This window comes from Scyliorhinus torazame, chromosome 16 (genome assembly GCF_047496885.1).
Source record: "Scyliorhinus torazame isolate Kashiwa2021f chromosome 16, sScyTor2.1, whole genome shotgun sequence".
Lineage (NCBI taxonomy): Eukaryota > Metazoa > Chordata > Chondrichthyes > Carcharhiniformes > Scyliorhinidae > Scyliorhinus > Scyliorhinus torazame.
In genome coordinates, this window is record NC_092722.1 from 4337825 (window position 1) to 4360554 (window position 22730).

Here is a 22730-nt window from a genome sequence, read left to right on the forward strand (position 1 = left end):
TTATCACCCTTAAAAAGGCACTGGAAATTAATTAAGTTGCATCATGATTAAAATAATTTTTAAAACATTTTTTTCACCTAACACCTGCCAAAGAAAGGAACATACATTGTTTTTCTGCATTTTCTTTGATTAATGATATAAATGATACATCCTAGTTATTAATAAGGAACAATATTATGAGTGTTTGTTCATCAGTTGAATATGTCATAACATACATCAAGTAATTCTGCTCAAACAATTCAATTCAATGAATAAAAATTTAAATTTCAATAGTGCTTGAATCTTTCTCATTCATGCAATGTCTGCATAAAAATGAATGTGGCATTGTCCAAAGACTAGGAATACCAAGCTCTATAGTTGTAGATTTAAAATGCTGCTCACCATGTTGAATTCGAAAATAGAGATATTCGTCTTGATGTTAACTCCGGGTGGAAGTCGATGAGCGGGAGCTGGGTCCCAGCAGCACGGGATTCAGGAGGTTTTAACCTGGAGGCCATAAGTCTCCCTCCTGAATCCGGTGGGAAGCACGAGCTGGCCAGAAAATGGAGGGGTTGGCTGGCAAACTGGGGTCCCGCACTTGGGACCTGAAGGAACGGTCCTTGCCACTCAGCTGGGAGGGGGTTCTGGAAGGCCTGGCAGTAGGCTGAAAGGAAGAGTGCAAGGCCTGGGCCAGGAGATGCCTACAGAATAGATTGGATTTCAAACAGCCATTTCTCTTGCACACTTACAGATGGAACTTTGTATTTTGTCAATTAAATCAATAGTGGGTCGCAGCACTGAATACAACATGGAAATCAATTCATGAAAATATGAGTAAATCCCATGTTGTAATCTGTGCTGTGATCCACCACAGAAAGCATCCTATCGGGCTGCATCACAGCCTGGTATGGTAACTGCTCGGCTCAAGACCGCAAGAAACTTCAGACAGTCGTAAACACAGCCCAGTCCATCACACGAACCTGCCTCCCATCCATTGACTCCATCTACACCTCCAGCTGCCTGGGGAAAGCGGGCAGCATAATCAAAGACCCCTCCAACCCGGCCTACTCACTCTTCCAACTTCTTCCATCGGGCAGGAGATACAGAAGTCTGAGAACACGCACGAGCAGACTCAAAAACAGCTTCTTCCCCGCTGTTACCAGTCACCTAAACGACAACCTTATGGACTGACCTGATTAATACTACACTCCTGTATGCTTCACCCAATGCCGGTGTCTATGTATTTACGTTGTGTAACTTGTGTTGCCCTATTATGTATTTTCTTTTGATTTTCTTTTATTTTCATGTATTTAATGATCTGTTTGAGCTGCTCGCAGAAAAATACTTTTCATTGTACCTTGGTACACGTGACAGTAAACAAATCCAATCCAACCCACTATTGATTTGGTTGCTAAAATGCAAAGTTCCCTTTGCATGTATGCAATAGTTACTTAAGTTGGAACTCTTTGTGGAGAGACGTTTTGGCTTCTGTCAGCTGGAAACTTTTCCAATTTAAAATGTGCCTCTGGAATACTCGCTAATATCACAGTCACATAAATGTTCAAATGTTATGACTAATCCTAATACTGTAGCCCTAATTCCATGCAGTCTCGGTAATTAGGGATGAAATTTCTGGAGATCGAGAGTAGACTGATGGGGCGGTAGTTGGCCGGGTTGGATTTGTCCTGCTGTTTGTGGTCAGGACACACCTGGGCACTTTTCTGGGTAGATGCCAGTGTTGTAGCTGCAGTGCAACAGCTAGGGGTGCAACAAGTTCTGGAATACAAGTCTTCAGTACTATTGCCGGAATATTGTCAAGGTCCATAGCCTTTGCCGTATGTGTGCCTACAGCTATTTCTAATATCACAAATTAATGTTTGCTGATGGTTGTTACTCCAAAAGCACAGAAGTGTCAGATGTTCCTGATTTGGAAGCTTCCATTAGATTTAATGGAAGAATAAACGAACAAGGTTGGATCCGAATAGATTTATTAGTGGGAACAGTTGGGCTCTGTGAGACACTATCCATTAAAGTAAGGCACAGAGTTTGCTTACAGAAGTGATTGATGCTGTTACACTTCAGGAGACACTTGTGGCAAATATCGAAATTGTAACACATACTAATAGTTTAAATATCTGACTGCTAATATCAGGAATCGCGGTTTCCAAACACAACTCTTTCACATTAATCGAGAAGAAAACCGCCAGCTGGTCTCTAACATCTAATAGTTTCTCCTCAGTAGGACCCCAAACCATCATAAAAACATAGAGGGCTGGATTCTCCATTTTTGGGACTATGTCCCCATGCCGGCGACAAAACTCCTGGGGCGTTATTCTCCGACCCCCGGCCGGGTCGGAGAATCGCCGGGGGCTGGCGTGAATCCCGCAACCGCCGGTTGCCGAAGTCTCCGGCACTGGAGCTTCGGCGGGGGCGGGTATCGCGCCGCGCCGGTTGGCGGGCCCCCCCGCTCGATTCTCCGGCCCGGATGGGCCGAAGTCCCGCCGCTAAAATGCCTGTCCCGCTGGCGTAAATTAAACCACCTACCTTACCGGCGGGACAAGGTGGCGCGGGCGGGCTCTGGGGTCCTGGGGGAGGCGCGGGGCGATCTGGCCCTGGGGGGTGCCCCCACGGTGGCCTGGCCCGCAATCGGGGCCCACCAATCCGCGGGCGGGCCTGTGCCGTGGGGGCACTCTTTCCCTTCCGCCTCCGCCACAGTCTCCACCATGGCAGAGGTGGAAGAGACTCCCTCCACTGCACATGCGCAGGAATGCCGTCAGCGGCCGCTGACGCTCCTGCGCATGCGCCGCCCGGAGATGTCATTTCCGCGCCAGCTGGCGGGGCACCAAAGGCCTTTTCCGCCAGCTGGCGGGGCGGAAATTCGTCCGGCGCCGACCTAGCCCCTCAATGTTGGGGCTCGGCCCCCAAAGATGCGGAGCATTCCGCACCTTTGGGGCGGCACGATGCCCGTCTGATTTGCGCCATTTTGGGCGCCAGTCAGCGGACATCGCGCCGTTTCGGGAGAATTTCGCCCATGAAATTTGACTCCTGAAATTCCTCGAGAAAAGTGAAACGAATTCCCAGCCCTGCAGGGGGCTAGCAGGGACCTGGAGTGAATCTCGCAGCTCTTGCTGCAGATACGGGCTGCACTTCCGAGTCAGAGGCCACGCATGCGCACGGCAGTGGCCTCCAGCAGCTGCACTGTGCTCCATGGCGGAGTTGGACCACGGAGGTAGACCCACAAAGGATCGGCCGTGCGCCCGACCCTCGAAACCTGCACATTAATTCCCCGGCCAGATTGTCTGCCATAATATCCAGCAGATTGGACTGGCAACTCCCATCACACCTAGTGTCAGGCTCACAACCCATCCATGTAACAAGCAGCTTTGTTACTGAAACAACCCACAGCACAATCTGCTGTAATCAAAGCAGCCAAAGAATAGGATGCTGAAGCAACAGAAGTCACAGAAGAGTAGTAGAAGAAATCTGCCAACTAACCAAATAGTTTAAAATGGTAATTTGCGTGAAAGAATTTTAAGTTAACTATTCCTATTTGCCTGACCAATCCATAACACTGATTCTATATTGGGTCAGTTATTTTAATCGTTTCAAAGATAGCTACCCCCTTTTTTATAACCCACATGAGATCTACGAGGTAAAGCAATTAACATCCCCGTGAGCCTGGCGGAGTACGAGGGGGAGAGTGGGGGGGGGTTTGTAGAAGTAAGCCCATGGACATTCTAATAATCTATAATATAAAGGTCGAAAGTTTTGGTACTGACACCCCAGACCCAGCTGGCATCTGGAGAGTATTGTACATACTATAACTGTAATAAAACTAGTTTCTGTTATCCACTCGTCTTGGACCCGTCTGTGTTCACAGAACCGCTGATCAGTAACAAAGAACATGTGAAGCAATAGAAGGCTTTTTTATCTCTCGAGCCAACGCCATCATTTAATAAGGTTATGGCTGATTTGATCGCGTTTTGAGTTCGACATTCTAACCTGATAATCTTTGATTCCTTCGCCTAACAAGAATATATCTACCTCCCTCTTAAAAATATTCAATGTCCCCATCTCTACTGTCTTCTGAGGCAAAAAGTCCCAAAGTTACACAACTCTCTGAGAGAAACTTTTCTCCTCATCTCTGTCCTAAAAGAGCTACCACTAATTTTAAAACAGTGCCGTCTAGTTCTGGACTCCCCCATAAGAGGAAACATCCTTTTCACGTCCACCTTCTCAAGACCATTCAGGATCTTGTATACTTCAATCAAGTCATCCCTCGCCCTTCTAAACTCCAGTGGAAACAAGCCCAATCTGTCAAACCTTTCCTCAGAAGACAATCCGTTTATCCAGGTATTAATCCATTTGACCTCCTCTGGACCATCTCCACCACATTTACATTCTTCCTTAATTAAGGAAACTGGTCTCACAAATTCCCTGTATAACTGAAACATAGCATTCTTACTTATATGCTCAACTCCTCTCGTAAAGAAGGATAGTATTCCTTTAGCCTTCTTAATTACTTGCTGTGCCTGCCGACTAACCTTTTGTGACTCATGTACAAAAACACCTAGATCCCTCTGTGCCTCAGAATTCTTCAATCTTCAACCATTCTCCGTTTAAGTAATACTCTACTTTTTTCTTCCTCCTCCCAAAGTGAACAACTTCACCTCTTTCCACATTGTACTCCATCTACCAATTTTCTGCCCACTCGCTCAACCTATCTGTCATAATATCCACTCATGTATATAATGAGATGCAGACAGGCAGTGATTGACATACAGGATGACCAGTAAGCACACAATATAGTGCAGCCAATCACCAGACAGGACACTACCACTATAAATCCAGAGGGCACCAGGTTTCCCGCTCTCTCTGGACCCAGCCACTGAGACAGTCAGAGTCCACGAGCTAGCAAGTGCAAACACCATGCGGTCGCTAGTAAGTCTGGTCAGGCTACTACAAGGTCTCCAGTCAGTTCAGTATAGTTTCGACCCACAGCTGGATATGTATATCAGTTCTATCGTTGAATAAAACAGTGTTGGATCTTCTCCAGTGTTAGACATCTGGGGCGTCATTCTCCGCCGGCGGGAGTCTCCGTTTTGCCGGCGCCCGGGGGTTTCCCGACGGCGTGGGGCTGCCCCACAATGGGAAACCCCATTGACCGGCCGGTGTAACGGAGCATCCCGCCGGCGGGTCGGGGCAGAAATGTGGCGGGGCGGGATGGAGAATTTCGCTCCTGTTTCTAGCTTCCCTGCATCGAGTGCAGTACACATCAAACCTTCCTACCTAATACATCACTATCTATATTGGTTTGCAATCTCCTTGTGTGGCAGAAGTCTTTCCCAGCTTAATCTATTCAAATACATTCAATCACTTCTATAATAAAGCAGAAAAATAAAATACTCAATTTTTACATTGCATTCAGCTTGTGTGTGTGTCAATTCGTGCATTTTTATCAACGACTTGTTGGCGTGCAGTGGTTAGATTGGTGTAGGAAATGAGAGGGTGAAATTTGGTCATGAGTGCTGATACAGAATGAGTGGTAGTGAATGTACAGTTTTCTTCACACCCACCTCGTTTCCATTGAGGTCAGTGGTAAAGAAAATCAAGTGGGTCGCCAATTCCCATTTCCGACTGACAATGCCACTTAACCCCATTATTTTGAGAATGGTGCGTCGAGCCGATTTTGTATATGATTACAAAATAATATTGTTTTGTTTTTTGTCATGATCACAGAGGCAACAGTTCGATTGGAGGCTAAGAGAAAGTTAACATGTTGAAGAACAGTCGCCTTTGTTCAGTTAATATTCTAGATGCTATTCCCTTGCTTCCCCTGTAGTGGGGCCGTACTTCTGATGGATGCACTGAGGAGTGGCAGCACTTGGTGAATGGCTGATTGAGCTTGGCCACGCCCATCCCATGATGATTCAGCTGGGGTCTGAGGGTTTCCAGAGGGGTGGCCTAGGTGGGTTCCCAGATGACCAGAGGCTCTCTGAACATTTACAGGACACAGTGAGCGGTCAGCAGGGTGAGCAGCCTGGGGCCTGTAAGTAGCTCCAAAGGAGTGCGTTTAAAACACAGACTGCAGCAATGATGGTCTGAGCCAGGCCACCCCGATCCTGAGAGCAACGCTCCAAATCCACGGATTTGGCACCAAATCGGCCCCGGCTACACCCCCCCCCGAGCCCATGTGGCCTACACCCCCCCCCCCCCCCCTCCCCCCTGACAACCGGGGCTGGATTCTGCGTTATTGGGACGATGTCCCCATGCCGGCGTAAAAACTGTGGACCTTTACGCCAGAAAAACTGCAGGGGGCTAGCAGGGACCAGCCGTGAATCTAGCAGCTTTTGCTGCAGGTACGGGCCCCGCACTTCCGAGTCAGAGCTCGCGCATGCGCACGGCGGCGGCCTCCAGGGGCCGCGCCATGCTCCAGGGTGGACTCAGGCCACGGAGCTGGACACTGAAAATAGACTCCCCCTGATCAGCGCCCGACCCTGACTGCCCGCCCAAACATTGCCCGGACGGGTATAAGGCCATCCGATCGGCCCACCCCTGACCAGGATGGCCGCAGACTGATAGTGGTCATGCTAGTTTCGCGACCAGCAGGACCACATTAGATCAACGCCGTCGGGACTTCGGCCGGTCTGGGGCGGAGAATGGCAGGGCGGGCCTCCAGCAATGGGCCCAGGTAGGTGCTAGGTGGCCCGATACACCGCTTTTCGGGGCCTGCAGATTCGGGGAACCGCCGCCGGTCCCGACTCCTTGCGGAAAATGGCTTCTCTGCCTCGGCACCGGCAGTGATTTCTATGTCAGGGTGTGGAGAATCCAGCTCCCTGGCTGTGCTTCTGGAGAGAAACACATCGGTTTGCAGGCAGAACCAAACACTTTGCCATTTAGTTGGAAAATTCTACCTGATATCTTGTTGATCTTTCCCCTTGACCTTTGCTCTGTTCCATTATGCCAATATATTTTCCAAATTAATCATTTCTAGTTACTTGAACTGCAGATTTGGAGTATGGTTGATGTCTTATAACATTTCTTGTTACCTTGTATTTTTATATGTAACTCTAGATTCAAGCCTCCAGGTCAAATTTCAGCTGGTATGTCTTGTGAGATGGCAGTGACTTTCAAACCTCTGGTAAGAAGAAACATAGGCATGATTAAAGATGTTTGTGCCAAGAATATTCACCACTGGTAATAATTACCAGCCCCTCGAATGTTTTCTTCAGTCAAGTAATTCAGAAATAATCCTGCTTGCTTTAAGGTACCCTGACGACTTTGCATCTTGTAACTCAGTTCCCTTTCTCTTCATAAGGGCTGGTTTAAAACATTTGTACCTAAATTACCAGACACTGTTTGCATGTACAATGTTGAATATCTTCGTCCAAGTGACATGTTGGAAGGGTGTTGATAATTTGACATCTAGAAATGTGTACACGTTCAAGTCTTACATATGTGATTTGGATCTGGCAAATTATGGAGAAGCTGTGCTGCTCCTTGGGTTTGTCATTAATTGTGGATAGCGACAGACCTGTCCACCATCTGGTCCAACGTTCCTGTGTTTTCCTTGTGGTGTTTTCTGTTACCTTGGAGATTCCCTGACCACCCAACTATCAATTACATTTTTGCCTGTAGTTTCCGTCAGCTTTGACCATTATTTTCTCTTTCCCCTAGGCAGGCTTCGTCTTTTTCTGCCTCTTAAGTTCCAAGTGTGGTCCTTCCAGTGAGTTGATTGAAATGGGTGGTCTTCCTTTCTGTTTTGATGTACCCCAGTATTTCAGAATTTTGCTCTGTTGGTTTCGGATTCCAAGGATGCATGTGAGATGCTGAAGAAGGCCATAAGACCATAAGACGTAGAAGCAGAATTAGGCCACTCGGCCCAGCGAGTCTGCTCCGCCATTCAATCATGGCTGATATTTTCTCATCCCCATTCTCCTGCCTTCTCCCCATAACCCCTGATCCCCTTATTAATCAAGAACCTATCTATCTCTGTCTTAAAGACACTCTGAATTGGCCTCCACAGCCTTCTGCGGCAAAGAGTTCCACAGATTCACCACCCTCTGGCTGAAGAAATTCCTCCTCATCTCTGTTTTAAAGGATCGTCCCTTTAGTCTGAGATGGTGTCCTCTGGTTCTAGTTTTTCCTACAAGTGGAAACATCCTCTCCACCTCCACTCTATCCAGGCCTCGCAGTATCTTGTAAGACCTTGAAGTTAGTGTTCCTTTATTGTAATGAGTGGTGAGGCCGTGGAATGCCCTACCTGCAACAGTAGTGAACTCGCCAACATTGAGGGCATTTAAAAGTTTATTGGATAAGCATATGGATGATAATGGCATAGTGTAGGTTAGATGGCTTTTGTTTCGGTACAACATCGTGGGCCGAAGGGCCTGTACTGCGCTGTATCGTTCTATGTTCTATGTAATGTGGATTTCAGTTCCCTTTTTTACTGTTTTTCTGGCTGATTAGACTTAAAGAATAGTGGGAAAAAAACCTCACAAAACTATGACTGATCTCATTTTAAGAGGGCTATCATTCAATCCAAAATAAGCAGTGAGAGGGAGCATATGAACTATTGAAAGATACAGGATCAATTAGCTCCATGGATTAGAAGATCGCAAACCAATTAGCTTCAGGTAATATCCTGCTGGGCGGGAGAGACCATAAAATCCCAACCATGGAAATAACCAGGTAGGTTAAAAATTTAGTTCTGCCATTGCTTGTGACAATGAGGTGCCACAGCGTTTTGAATAGTTTGTGTAATTGCTTTTAGAAATAATAACTTTCAATGGTATTCGGACTTCCATCTCACAGATTGCAGATTAAACTTAGTTTTAAATCCAGAAGCTTTCTCCAACTCCTCTCATCTTGAACGAGGGTAGATTTTTGTTATTACCACCTTGGGTTAAGCATGACCGGAATGGATCAAAATCTGTCAGGGAAGATTGCAAGCTCGTACTAAAACCCACTTGACTTTCCTTCCATCTGAATTAATGGAATATAGATGACACATTGGGTGCGATTTAACAAGACAGAAACACAGTCCTGTTTTTCGGGAGAGTTTAGCAGAGTGTTTCTTGGTGCCAGCCAGCAGGACCAAGAACGACACCGCTATTTGATGGAATTTTGCCATTTGTTTGGCATGCTCAAATCACCAGTACAGGAAGAATATACGTGGATCAGGCCGCCATTTTAAAATCCTGCCCCATCTTTCGAACCCCTTCAGACACCTCATGGCCTCAGTGCACTATTTGTGTGAGCCATGTGTATTTGATATTGGCACTGAAATAGGAAAAAAACTTGTGGGAAACATACAAAAGATACTGCAAATGATGGAAGGGACTTTTAACAAGATGTTGAATGGCTGAAGCCAAGAAGACACTGAAGGCAGAGGTTAACATTGATCAATTAGGAGGGACATGGGCCAGGATTCTCCGACCCCCCACCGGGTCAGAGAATCCCCGGGGGGAGGCGTGAATCCCGACTCCGGCTGCCGAATTCTCCGATGCCGTTTTTCGGGTGGCGACGGTCAGGGGCCGTTGACAGCAGCGCCCCTCAGCGATTCTCCGGGCCCCGATGGGCCGAGCGACCGTCCATTTTTGGCCAGTCCCGCCGGTGTGAATTACTCACCTCACGCACGGCGGGACCTGGCAGGTGAGTATGCGGGGGCGTGAGTATCCTCGATGGGGTGTGGGGGGGAATCCGACCCCGGAGGGGGGCCCCCAGGGTGGCCTGGCCCGCGATCGGGGCCCACCAATCTGCGGGCGGGCTTGTTCCTTGGGGGGGGACTTCTTTCATCCGCGCCGGCCCCTGTAGGTCTCCACCATATTGCCCGGGGGCCGGCGTGGAGAAAAGAACCCCCTACTCCGGCCGGTCTGGGCATGCGCGAACTCACGCCGGCCCTTTGGCACCGGCTGGAGCGCCGCCAACCCGTCCCGCGTCCACCTAGTCCTGGAAAATGGGGAGAAGTCTGCACCTTCGGGGGCTGTTGGTGCCGGAGTGGTTAGCGCCGGTTTTCCCGCCTGCCTGGGGAAGGGAGAATCCCGCCCATATAGAAATATTCCAGGTGATTTTAAGATAAAGGAAAAACAAGAAGGAGAAAACTTTACAGCAAAAGATTAAAATAACAAAGGATTAGGAGAAGAGTGAGGAATTATCATTTTCAGAGTAGCAATTGTTGGAGGAAAGAGTTTGATAATTAATGTTTAAATACATGAGGATTAATTTTATTTTTGTATTCAGGTTAATGAAGATTTTGAAGGGGAGATAATATTTCGGACTCATATTGGTTCCTTTGCTATTCCGCTTAAATGTACAACTAAAAAATGTGATGTAAGTCTTGACACAAACATGTGCATCTTTACCATTATCATTGATATGTAAAAAGCCAAAACGACTTCACACACATTCTGTTACAGTGCATGGGCTTCTGTGATACATTCCCCAATTCCTAATCCGAAAACAATGTAGTTCAGTCTCTGGGTACTTAAATAACCTTGACATACAGCCTCAAAGCCTGCAAGGAAAGTGCTGTTGATGTCTACTGCCTGCAGCATTGACAGGGACAATCTACTGTGACTTACTGATTGATATGATTAAGAGTGAAAAGACTAGCTGAGGTGCTGACATTGTATCAGTTATTACAGTTCTGAGACTTCAGCAGGTTATGCTCTACCCATTTCTTGACCTCCTCTAATACAACACAGACTCATGAAAATAAATTGTAACTTCGGAGGCATGCCTCTTAATTAGCTCGTCCTCTAATGTTCTGAGGCTGAGGAAAGACCAGATCCTGATCACTATCAATTGCCTGCTGTGGGTCTTGGGGTTTGGTCAGTGACGTACTGCTGCAGGTAATCACAGATGTCAGTCCTCAACCAATACGATTCACTCCACGTGATATCAAGAAATGGCTGAATGCACTGGATACTGCAAAGGCTATGGACCCTGACCAATAGTGCTGAAACAGTAGTACTGAGACTTGTGCTCTGGACCTTGCCGCACCCATGGCCAAGCTGTTCCAGTACAGCTACAAGGCTGGCATCTACCTGGCAATGTGGAAAATTGCCCAGATGTAACCTGTACACAAGAAACAGGCCAAATCCAACCCAGCCAATTACCGCCCAGCCTACTCTCCATCATCAGCAAAATGATGGAAAGAGCCATCAACTGTGCTATCAAGCGGCACTTACTCAGCAATAACCTGCTCATGGACGCTCAGTTTGGGATCCGCCAGGGCCACTCAGCTCCTGACCTCATTACAGCCTTGGTTCAAACATGGACAAAAGAGCTGAGTGACACAGGTGAGGTGAAAGTCACTGCCCTCGACATCAAGGGAGCATTTGACCGAGTGTGGCATTAAGGAGCCCGAGCTAAACTGGAGCCAATGGGAATCGGGGGGAAACTCTTCGCTGGTTGGAGTCATACCTGGGACAAAGGAAGATGGTTGTGGTGGTTGGAGGTCAATCATCTGAGCTCCAGGACATCACTGCAGGAGTTCCTCAGGGTAGTGTCCTAGGCCCAATCATCTTCAGCTGCTCATCAATGACCTCCCTTCCATCATAAGATCAGAAGTGGGGATGTTTGCGGATGACTGCACAATGTTCAGCACCATTCGCGACTCCTCAGATAATGAAGCAGTCCATGTCCAAATGCAGCAAGACCTGGACAATATCCAGGCTTGGGCTGACAAGTGGCAAGTTACATTCGCGCCTCACCCAAGAGCCAGGCAGTGACCATCTCAACAAGAGAGGATCTAACCACCGCCCCATGACATTCAATGGCATTATCATCGTGGAATCCCCCACAATCAACATCATTACCATTGATGGTATTGATCAGAAATTGAACTGGACTAGCCACATTAATATTGTGGCTGCCAGGGCAGGTCAAAGTCTAGGAATCCTACGGTGAGTAACTCACCTCCTGACCCCTCAAAGCCTGTCCACCATCGACAAGGCACAAGTCAGGAGTGTAATGGAATACTCTCCACTTGCCTGGGCGAGTGCAGCTCCAACAACACTCAAGAAGCTCAACACCATCCAGGGCAAAGCAGCCCCGCTTGATTGCTCCTCCTTCCACAAACACACAAACCCTCCACCACCGGTGAACAGTAGCAGCCGTGTGCATCATCTACAAGATGCACTGCAGTAACTCATCAAGGTTCCTTAGACAGCACCTTCCAAACCCACGACCACTACCAGCCTCCCCGAACAGGCGCCGGAATTTGGCGACTAGGGGCTTTTCACAGTAACTTCATTTGAAGCCTACTTGTGACAATAAGCGATTTTCATTTATTACCGTAGAGAAGGATAAGAGCAGCAGATAACTGGGAACCCCACCACTTGGAGATTTCCCTCCAAGTCACTCATCACCCTGAGTTGGAAATATATCGCCGCTCCTTCACTGTCGCTGGGACAAAATTTTGGAACTCTCTCCTTAATAGCACAGTGAGTGTACCTACACCTCAAGGACTGCAGCGGTTCAAGAAGGCAGCTCACCACCACCTTCTGAAGGACAACTAGGGATGGGCAATAAATGCTGGCCTAATCAGCAACACCCACATCCTGTCAATGAATTCTAAAAATGGACAAATGCCCTGCACACATTCACAAGAATAAGGGGCGAAATTCTCCCCCAACGGCGGGATGTCCGCCGACTGGCGCCAAAGCCGGCGCCAACCAGACGGGCATCGCGCCGGCCCAAAGGTGCGGAATGCCAGCTGGCGGAAATGGCGTTTGTTTCCCCGCCAGCTGGCGCGGAAATGCTGCGCGGGAGCGTCAGCGGCCGCTGTCAGTTCCCCGGCGCATGCGCGGGAGCGTCAGCGGCCGCTGTCAGTTTCCCGCGCATGCGCAGTGGGGAGAGTCTCTTCCGCTTCCGCCATGGTGGAGGCCGTAGCGGAGGCGGAAGGGAAAGAGTGCTCCCACGGCACAGGCCCGCCCGCGGATCGGTGGGCCCCAATTGCGGGCCAGGCCACCGTGGGGGCACCCCCCGGGGTCAGATCACCCCGCGCCCCCCCCCCCCCCAGGACCCCGGAGCCCGCCCACGCCGCCTGGTCCCGCCGGTAAATACCAGGTTTGATTTACGCCGGCGGGACAGGCAATTTCTGGGCGGGACTTCGGCCCATCCGGGCCGGAGAATCCAGCGGGGGGTCCCGCCAACCGGCGCGGCCGGATTCCCGCCCCCGCCCAATCTCCGGGAGCGAAGACTTCGGCGGGGGCGGGATTCACGGCGGCCAACAGCCATTCTCCGACCCGGCGGGGGGTCGGAGAATGACGCCCAGAGTATCAGGGGCGAGATTCTCCGACCCCCCGCCGGGTCGGAGAATCGCCGGGGGCTGGCGTGAATCCCGCCCCCGCCGGTTGCCGAATTCTCCACCACCGGATATTCGGCGGCGTCGGGAATCGCGCCGCGCCAGTTGGCGGGCCCCCCCTCGCGATTCTCCGGCCCGGATGGGCCGAAGTCCCGCCGCTAAAATGCCTGTCCCGCCGGCGTAGTGGAAACCACCTACCTTACCGGTGGGACAAGGCGGCGCCGGCGGACTCCGGGGTCCTGGGGGGGCGCGGGGCGATCTGGCCCCGGGGGGTGCCCCCACGGTGGCCTGGCCCGCGATCGGGGCCCACCGATCCGCGGGCGGGCCTGTGCCGTGGAAGCACTCTTTCCCTTCCGCCTTCGCCACGGTCTCCACCATGGCGGAGGCGGAAGAGACTCCCTCCACTGCGCATGCGCGGGAATGCCGTCAGCGGCCGCTGATGCTCCCGCGCATGCGCCGCCCGGAGATGTCATTTCCGCGCCAGCTGGCGGGACACCAAAGGCCTTTTCCTCCAGCTGGCGGGGCGGAAATTCGTCCGGCGCGGGCCTAGCCCCTTAAGGTTGGTGTTCGGCCCCCCAAGATGCGGAGCATTCCGCACCTTTGGGGCGGCGCGATGCCCGACTGATTTGCGCCATTTTGGGCGCCAGTCGGCGGACATCACGCCGATACAGGAGAATTTCGCACCCAGTTCTTGTTGGAACCAGTAGAATGTACGCTTGATTTTATTGTTTGTGACATTGGTGTACAAATGCTAACTACTTTCATATAGTTTTTTCTGCTCTTTTACGGGAGCATAAATCCATTTAAAATAATCAAATTAGTTCTGGTCTTAAAGTAACATGAAAGAAATTCCACAAATATGTAAAACATCAATGTCGCGAAGAAAATATCTAGATTTATATCGCAGGATAAAAGCATTCAAAATGGAAAGAAGGAACAATGGAAGGAAAATAAATGTGATGCTCCATCTGTGCTGGTATTTCTAATTGTTTCAAAGTCCAAATAAACACTCATTCCTTTATAACAGTGGGAGGACTGTGATAAATTGCTTGAAACCTGTATGTACTGTGGGAAGTGTTGTTCAAACACATGCACCAATCTGCTATGAATAATAACTTTGATTTGGCTCCTGCAGCTGGTTGTGGATCAGCAAGTTGTCGATTTTGGCTGCCATACTATTGGTGAAATAATCACACGGAACATCACTCTGACCAACCGTGGAGCACGGAGCACGTATTTCCAGTTTGTGAAATTTCATCCCAAACAATCGATTGTCGGAGAAGTAAGAATGTTTAGATGGTATCAAACATAAGAACATAAGAACTAGGAGCAGGAGTCGGCCATCTGGCCCCTCGAGCCTGCTCCGCCATTCAATGAGATCATGGCTGATCTTTTGTGGACTCAGCTCCACTTTCCGGCCCGAACACCATAACCCTTAATCCCTTTATTCTTCAAAAAACTATCTATCTTTATCTTAAAAACATTTAATGAAGGAGCCTCTACTGCTTCACTGGACAAGGAATTCCATAGATTCACAACCCTTTGGGTGAAGAAGTTCCTCCTAAACTCAGTCCGAAATCTACTTCCCCTTATTTTGAGACTATGCCCCCTAGTTCTGCTTTCACCCGCCAGTGAAAACAACCTGCCCGCATCTATCCTATCTATTCCGTTCATAATCTTATATGTTTCTAGAAGATCCTCCCCTGCATCCTTCTAAATTCCAATGAGACAGTCCCAGTTTACTCAACCTCTCCTCATAACCCAACCCCCTCAACTCTGGGATTAACCTAATGAATCTCCTCTGCACACCCTCCAGCGCCAGTACGTCCTTTGTCTGGTAAGGAGACCAAAACTGAACACAATACTCCAGGTGTGGCCTCACTAACACCTTATACAATTGCAGCATAACCTCCCTAGTCTTAAACTCCATCCCTCTAGCAATGAAGGACAAACTCCATTTGCCTTCTTAATCACCTGTTGCACCTGTAAACCAACGTTTTGCGACTCATGCACTAGCACACCCAGGTCTCTCTGCACAGCAGAATGTTTTAATATTTTATAATGTAAATAATAATCCCTTTTGCTATTATTCCTACCAAAATGGATAACCTCACATTTGTCAACATTGTATTCCATCTGCCAGACCCTAGCCCATTCACTTAGCCTATCCAAATCCCTCTGCAGACTTCCAGTATCCTCTGCACGTTTTGCTTTACCACTTATCTTAGTGTCGTCTGCAAACTTGGACACATTGCCCTTGGTCCCCAACTCCAAATCATCTATGTAAATTGTGAACAATTGTGGGCCCAACATTGATCCCTGAGGGACACCACTAGCTACTGATTGCCAACCAGAGAAACACCCATTAATCCCCACTGTTTGCTTTCTATTAATTAACCAATCCTCTATCCATGCTACTACTTTACCCTTAATGCCATGCATCTTTATGTCATACAGCAACCTTTTGTGTGGCACCTTGTTAAAAGCTTTCTGGAAATCCAGATATACCACATCCATTGGCTTCCCGTTGTCTACCGCACTGGTAATGTCCTCAAAGAATTCCACTAAATTAGTTAGGCACGACCTGTCCTTTATGAACCCAAGCTGCATCTGTCCAATGGGACAATTTCCATCCAGATACCTCGCTATTTCTTCCTTGATGATAGATTCCAGCATTTTCCCTATGACCAAAGTTAAGTTAACTGGCCTATAATTACACGCTTTCTGCCTACCTCCTTTTTTAACCAGTGGTGTCACGTTTGCTAATTTCCAATCCGCCGGACCAGAGTCCAGTGAATTTTGGTAAATTATCACTGGTGTATTTGCAATTTCACTAGCCATCTCTTTTAGTACTCTGGGATGCACTCCATCAGGGCCAAGAGACTTGTCTGCCTTCAGCTCCATTAGCTTGCCCATGTTGCCCTTTATGATAATGAGGCTCTATTTATAATATGATGTTATGTCCCAACAGCATCGCCAATACTGTGGGTATTTCTATTTATCTCAGTGAACCACAAGTCTTTCCCTTATATCGGTCTAATGACCACACAACCAGTTAGTCAGTTCAAAAGATGGTTTGTTTACACACACAAGGATTACTTCAACATGCAAACACAATATCTACTACAAGTTAAACTACACCTATAAGCTACAATAACCTATACTTAACTTCAGGATGACCAGCACTGTGCAAGTGGATAAGGCCTTTATCTTGATCTCACATGGCTGGTTTGAAGAAGTGGCTCTGTCTCTGCTAGGCTCATCCGTCAGGTAGCGATCGCTGGTCTTGAACATGGCTGTCTGGTCGTTATGCTGCAGTTGGGCTGGCACAGGCCGGATCCAAAAAAGGCTTGCACAAGCCGGGTCCAAAAGAGGCAGAACACATGGCTGTGTCCCTTTTTATCCCTCTGGGATTTCGCGCACTTTGGGGCGGTCCTTGATCTTGGACCCAATAATCCGACAGGCTTCGATCACTGCCTTCGATTTTGGCCAATAAAGGGGCGGGTGCCTTGGTGGCTGGGCGTGTCCTTCGCGGTCATTGACCTTGACAGTTGGGCTCTCTGAGTAAAGGGAGTGGCGCCGATCAGTCTGTGGCTTTATCAATTTCTTGATTGGAGTCCTATTGTTCTGGGGAACGGGCCATTAAAATGCAAACGAGCGGGGGTTTCGAACAGGTCTATCTACCTGCGTTTCAAATGCACAGAAGCTCTGTATCTGTCTGAGTCCTGGGTTGGCCATAATTCCCATGGTCCTTTGCAGGTGGCCATCTCAGATGGCTACACCCATCACTACCTCCTTAGTGATAACAATCATCTCAAGTTTCTCACCTGTCATTTCCATCAGTCACTGGCATGTTATTTGTGTCTTCGACTGTGAAGACCGACCCAAAAAACCTGTTCAGTTCCTCAGCCATTTCCTCATCTCCTATTATTAAATCTCCCTTCTCATCCTCTAAAGGACCAATATTACGTTAGCCACTCTTTTTTGTTTTATATATTTGTAGAAACTTTTACTATCTGCTTTTATATTCTGAGCAAGTTTACTCTCATAATCTATCTTCATCTTCTTTATAGCTTTTTTAGTAGCTTTCTGTTTCCCCCTAAAAAATTCCCAATCCTCTAGTCTCCCCCAAATCTTTGCCACTTTGTACGCTTTTTTCTTCAATTTGATACTCGTCCTTATTTCCTTAGATATCCACGGTCGATTTTCCCTCTTTCTACCGTTCTTACTTTTTATTGGTATAAACTTTTCTGAGCACTGTGAAAAATCACTTGGAAGGTTCTCCACTGTTCCTCAACTGTTTCACCATAAAGTCTTTGCTCCCAGTCTACCTTAGCTAGCGCTTCTCTCATCCCATTGTAATCTCCTTTGTTTAAGCACAAAACACTAGTGTTTGATTTTACCTTCTCACCCTCCATCTGTATTTTAAATTCCACCATATTGTGATTGCTCCTTCAGAGAGGATCCCAGGGCGGGATTCTCCCAGCCCCGCGCCGGGCCAGAGAATCCCCGCAACCGCGCCACGCCACCTCAATGCCGGGACGCGATTCTCCGCGCAGCGGAAGATCGGTACCATTGGCACCGGCGCGTTTGGCGCAGCGCCGGTTGCAGGCCACTCTGCGCGGCCGGGTCGACGATTATCCGGCCGCTCTAAAAAGGCAGAGTCCCGCCGGCGCCGCCCACACCAGGTCGCAGCCAGCGGGAACTCTGCGTGCAGGGTCGGGAAGCGGCCTGTGTGGGGGAGGGGGGCTCCGACCCCGGTGGGGCCTGGCCCGCGATCGGGGTCCACCGATCGACGGACCGGTCTCTCGCTTCCCGGGCCTATTTTCTTACCTGCCGGCCCCTGAGCTCCCGCGCCATGTTGCGTCGGGGCCGGCACGTTGAGGGAGGCCACCGCGCATGTGCGGGTTGGCGCGGCGCACAGGTCGCGCCGGGATGGGAGGCTGGTGCTGCGGCGTGATCTGCTCCAGCGCCGTGCTGGGCCCCTGTAGGGGCCAGAATCGGTACTCCCAGCGGCCCGTTCAAGACGTCGTGAAATGCGACGCCGTTTCCGACGGCGTGGACACTCTGCCGCCGAATGGGAGAATTCCGCCCCCTAACTATGAGATCATTAATCAGTCCTGTCACATTACACAGGACCAGATGTAGGACCGCTTGTTCCCTCATAGGTTCCATTACATACTGTTCTGGGAAACTATCGCGGATACATCATCAAAACTCCTCCTCAAGGCTGCCTTGACAGACCTGGTTAAACCAATCGACATGTAGATTAAAATCCCCCATGATAACTGCTGTACCATTTCTACATGCATCAGTTATTTCTTTGCTTATTGCCCGTCCCACCGTAATGTTACTATTAATGGTTTACTTCAACTTCCTTGAAGTAAACCATTAATAGTAGTAAAGCGAGTTTGGACATAGTACAAAATTCCAAAATAATGGTGAGGATTATTTGAATCAATTTGTTTACATTACATTTGAATGGGCGGCACAGTAGCACAGTGGTTAGCACTGTCTCTTCACAGCTCCAGGGTCCTAGGTTCAATTCCCAGCTTGGGTCGCTGTCTGTGCGTTCTCCCTGTATTTGCATGGGTTTCCTCCGGGTGCTCCGGTTTCCTCCCACAGTTCAAAGGTGTGCAGGTTAGATGGATTGGCCATGCTAAATTGCCCCTTAGTGTTAAAAAAAAAAAAAGGTTGGGTGGGGTTATGGGGATAGGGTGGAGGTATGGGCTTAGTGCTCTTTCCAAGGTCCGGCGCAGACTCAATGGGCTGAATGGCCTCCTTCGGCACTGTAAATTCTCCAAATACATATATATCTCGTATTCTAAATCGGAAATATGATTTGGCAAGTCTTTTAATGGCACGGAGATGATGAACGTTGAAGGATATAATGGGGGGAACAGTTGTTGATGGGGGTTCGGGAGGGAAGCTAAAAAAAGAGTAGTGACAGATATCGTTGAGAGAGGTAAAGGGACTAAACTGAATGACATCGAACTTAGGAGAGTCGTGATGTGTGATAACTGCACCCAAGTGAAGTGATGCAGACCCCGTGCTAACCTTGTTCTGCTTGCTCATTTCCCAGGACTGGTGTGCAGCTGTGTAGCTGTGAAGTACAAAAGCAGCAAATACGGCCTCACTTTAAGCAGTCATTCCCACTTTAAATAAGCCAGGAATTCTCAATCCCAATCAATCGTATAAAAATTAGGCCTGGCCAATAAATTGCTTGTTGCACACTGGCAGGTTTGACATACCCCACACCCTCTTTTGTCTGAATGTTGCCCAGATTTAAAATCAGGGCTCATGAATTGGAATTGTTTATGTTTCGCCCTTTGGGCAGAGCACACATGAATGAACGAAATGAGTATTTTGACTAGCTGCCATTATACTATGTACCATCTAATTGGCTTTTCTTATTTTCCCAGGAATTAAATGAATTTATTATTCCAGCTGAAAAAGGTAATATAAGTTCAAATTTCCAAAGTCAGCAAACGGTGAGCAGAAATTTCTTCCAATTAAATATTGGGAAGACGGAAGCTGTTCCCTTTGGTTGCCTCCACAAATTCTACTCCTTAGCCAACTACTTGAGTCCTCTGAGATTGAACTGGACTGTGCACAACAATGGTTTCATATATATGACCACATCATATATACCACTAAGACTGCCTATGTCCTGTTCCAAAACATCATCTGGTTCAGCCGTTGCTGAGCTCTTCTGCTGCTGAAACCCGAGTCCATGCCTTTGACCTTGTGGATTTGACTGTTCCAGTGCACTCCTGATTGGCCTCCAATATTCCATCCGCCATAAACTTGAAGTCATCCAAAGCTCTGCTGCCCCAATTCGTACCCAGTCCTGTTGATCCTCACTCCTGCATTTGCTGACCTCATTGTTCAGCGATACTTGGATTTAAAAACTCATCCTTGATTTCAAAGCCCTCCACAGCCTCACCTCTCTACACCTCAGTAATCTCCTTCAGCCTCACAACCCTCTGAGATATCAGTGCTCTTCTAATTCCAGCCTCTATGACTTTCCCAATTTTAAGCGCTCGAACGTTAGCAGCCGCATCTTCTGCGGCCTACAGTCTGAAATTTCCTTCAATTATGCGTGAGAATGCGTTGCTATGCCAGTCAGGGTCCGAAGCTGTCTGAATTACACCAAAGCAAAATTCAGGTACAAATGAGCAGAGCTTGTACAGGGGCAAGCTCCTTCGAGCTGTACCATGGCCCTAACTAGGTCCCTGGGACAGATACATTTAGTTCTTGACGCATGCCGCCACCAATCAAGTGAAAACCAATGCCATGTTTAGCTCGGGCCACACGCGTGTATAGACAGATCTGTGAAGTAATTGATCCACTTCTTGCTGCTACTTTGGGCAAAAGTTGAGTTGTTCATCCAGGGAAGACAGTGACATAGTTGCAATGTCATTGGACTTGTAACCTAAATACCCGGGCTAATTCTCTGGTGTTATGGGCGAGGTGTTTTCAGAACCCCAAAATGTATCATGGAGTTCAACCAACCTCCCCCTTTAATGGATTGTTGCTTTTGAAGCACACGGCTTGTTCCCCAGATGTGATATTACAATTATGGACACGTGGTTTTTAACACAAAACAATGTTTATTCCATGAACTCAACTTAACCTGTTAAATAAACATTGGATCCCTTAACACCCCTTACTTCAAAGATAACCCCGAAAATAATACAACACTAAATAATCCCTCAAAATGTTCCTTCAAACATCCAAAAGGCTTCACACCTTCAAAACAGTAACACAGGTCACAGTTAATATACATTTTCTGTTGGATGGCAGAGATATATCAGCTTGGTTGACTTCAGCTCCAGCACCTTGCTTTTCTCCCTGCAGCTCTCTGGACACACATAGACACACCCAAGCTGCTTTCTCAAACTGAAACCAAAAGCAGAAGTGAGCTCAGCTCCCCCCAACCTCTGACATCACTTCAGTAATATGATCAGCTCCATTCCTTAAAGGTACATTGCTTAAACATCCATTTCTTAAAGGTACTTTCGCATGACACTGGGGACATAAGTTCAAATTCCATCATGGCAACTGGTGGAATATAAATACAGTTAACAAATCTGGAATTGAAAGCTGTACTCAGTAAAGGTGACTATGACACCGATCGTCAATTGAAAATCCATTGGGTTCACCAATGTCTTTCAGGGAAGGAAATCTGCCGTCCTTTCCTGGTCTGGCCTGCATGTGACTGCAGATCCACAGCAATGTGGGTCTGCCCCCCCCCCCCACCCCCACCGCTGCTCGTGAGGATGGAGAATTTTACGCCTAACCAAACCTTCCATTCACCGCAGGGTGACCAGAGAATCCCGCTGTCAAGGACAGACGGTGAATCCCACCCGGTATTTTCAGATTGATGGTTCTTTCAATGACTTCCTGAAAATGCCAAGGCTTCACAAATTTACCCATTTGTGCCACCAATATTGCCCCCCATCTTTCCAGGTACTGCCTACACCTAAATTATAACGTCACTGCAAAGGGCTGCTTGATATTCACTTAGTCACCTGCAGAAATGTCCCTCATCCTGGTCAGGCAGGCATGAAATAGCTGAGGAGTAAATGCTTTTGGTAGGAAAGTAATAAAATAATAAAGCAGGAATGCCCATTTGTTTCTTTACTGCTGTTGATCATTTATTAGAACGAAGAGAATGTTTCAAAGAGCAACAGTTACAAAACAGGAGGCAGGATAAACAGATAACTTCTCCAATATAGGCCAATGGAAGTTTGATAGGGAAAATTAATTAGTAAGGTAACTAGGAAACAGAAGAGGTACTATGTAATGGTAAAGAAATATATCAAAATGAGAACCAGATATGGAACTGTGGCAATTTTTTCCAGCAAACTGATTTGTGCAAATGCACTCCCAGAACTCTTTGCAACACTCCCCATTTAGATCTTATTATCCAGGCAGGATGTGGCAGCCTTTGCCAAATGGCCCACTTCACATATACGTACACAGAATTACACTTCCATTTATTTATGTCTTCCTGTATTTATTTGAATTTCCAGATTTATTTGATCTTGAACAAATTATTCAAACCGATGTCAAAGTTGGTGAGGTAAGAATAATGGAAACGATACTGAGAAAAAACAAATTCTTAAATATTTGTACATTGATGTTCTCTTTTGATTTTCACTGCAGTTGTGACAAATCAGAAAATAGCAGTCAAAAACATCTTAGGCTAATGGCGAGATTTTCCCAGAATTCGAGAAAGGCGGATGGGAAAAGCGGTGTTTAACCCGCTGATGGCAATGGAGTCTGCACGTTCTCCCCGTATCTGCGTGGGTTTCCTCCGGGTGCTGCGGATTCCTCCCACAAGTCCCCGAAAGACGTGCTGTTAGGTGAATTGGACATTCTGAATTTTCCCTCAGTGTACCCGAACAGGCGCTGGAATGTGGCGACTAGGGGA

General features: G+C 47.9%; 1 protein-coding gene across 2 annotated transcripts in view; it reads left to right on the forward strand.

Moving 5' to 3' along the window:
• Positions 1 to 22730, forward strand: part of cfap74 (cilia and flagella associated protein 74) — a 209875-nt gene that overhangs the window by 106568 nt on the left and 80577 nt on the right. For both annotated transcript variants that reach the window (XM_072477806.1, XM_072477807.1), the window contains exons 15-19: positions 7054 to 7120; positions 10222 to 10311; positions 14427 to 14573; positions 19714 to 19747; positions 22330 to 22379. In XM_072477806.1, the coding sequence (XP_072333907.1) occupies positions 7054 to 7120; positions 10222 to 10311; positions 14427 to 14573; positions 19714 to 19747; positions 22330 to 22379 (388 nt within the window). The remainder of the gene's footprint in view (positions 1 to 7053; positions 7121 to 10221; positions 10312 to 14426; positions 14574 to 19713; positions 19748 to 22329; positions 22380 to 22730) is intronic.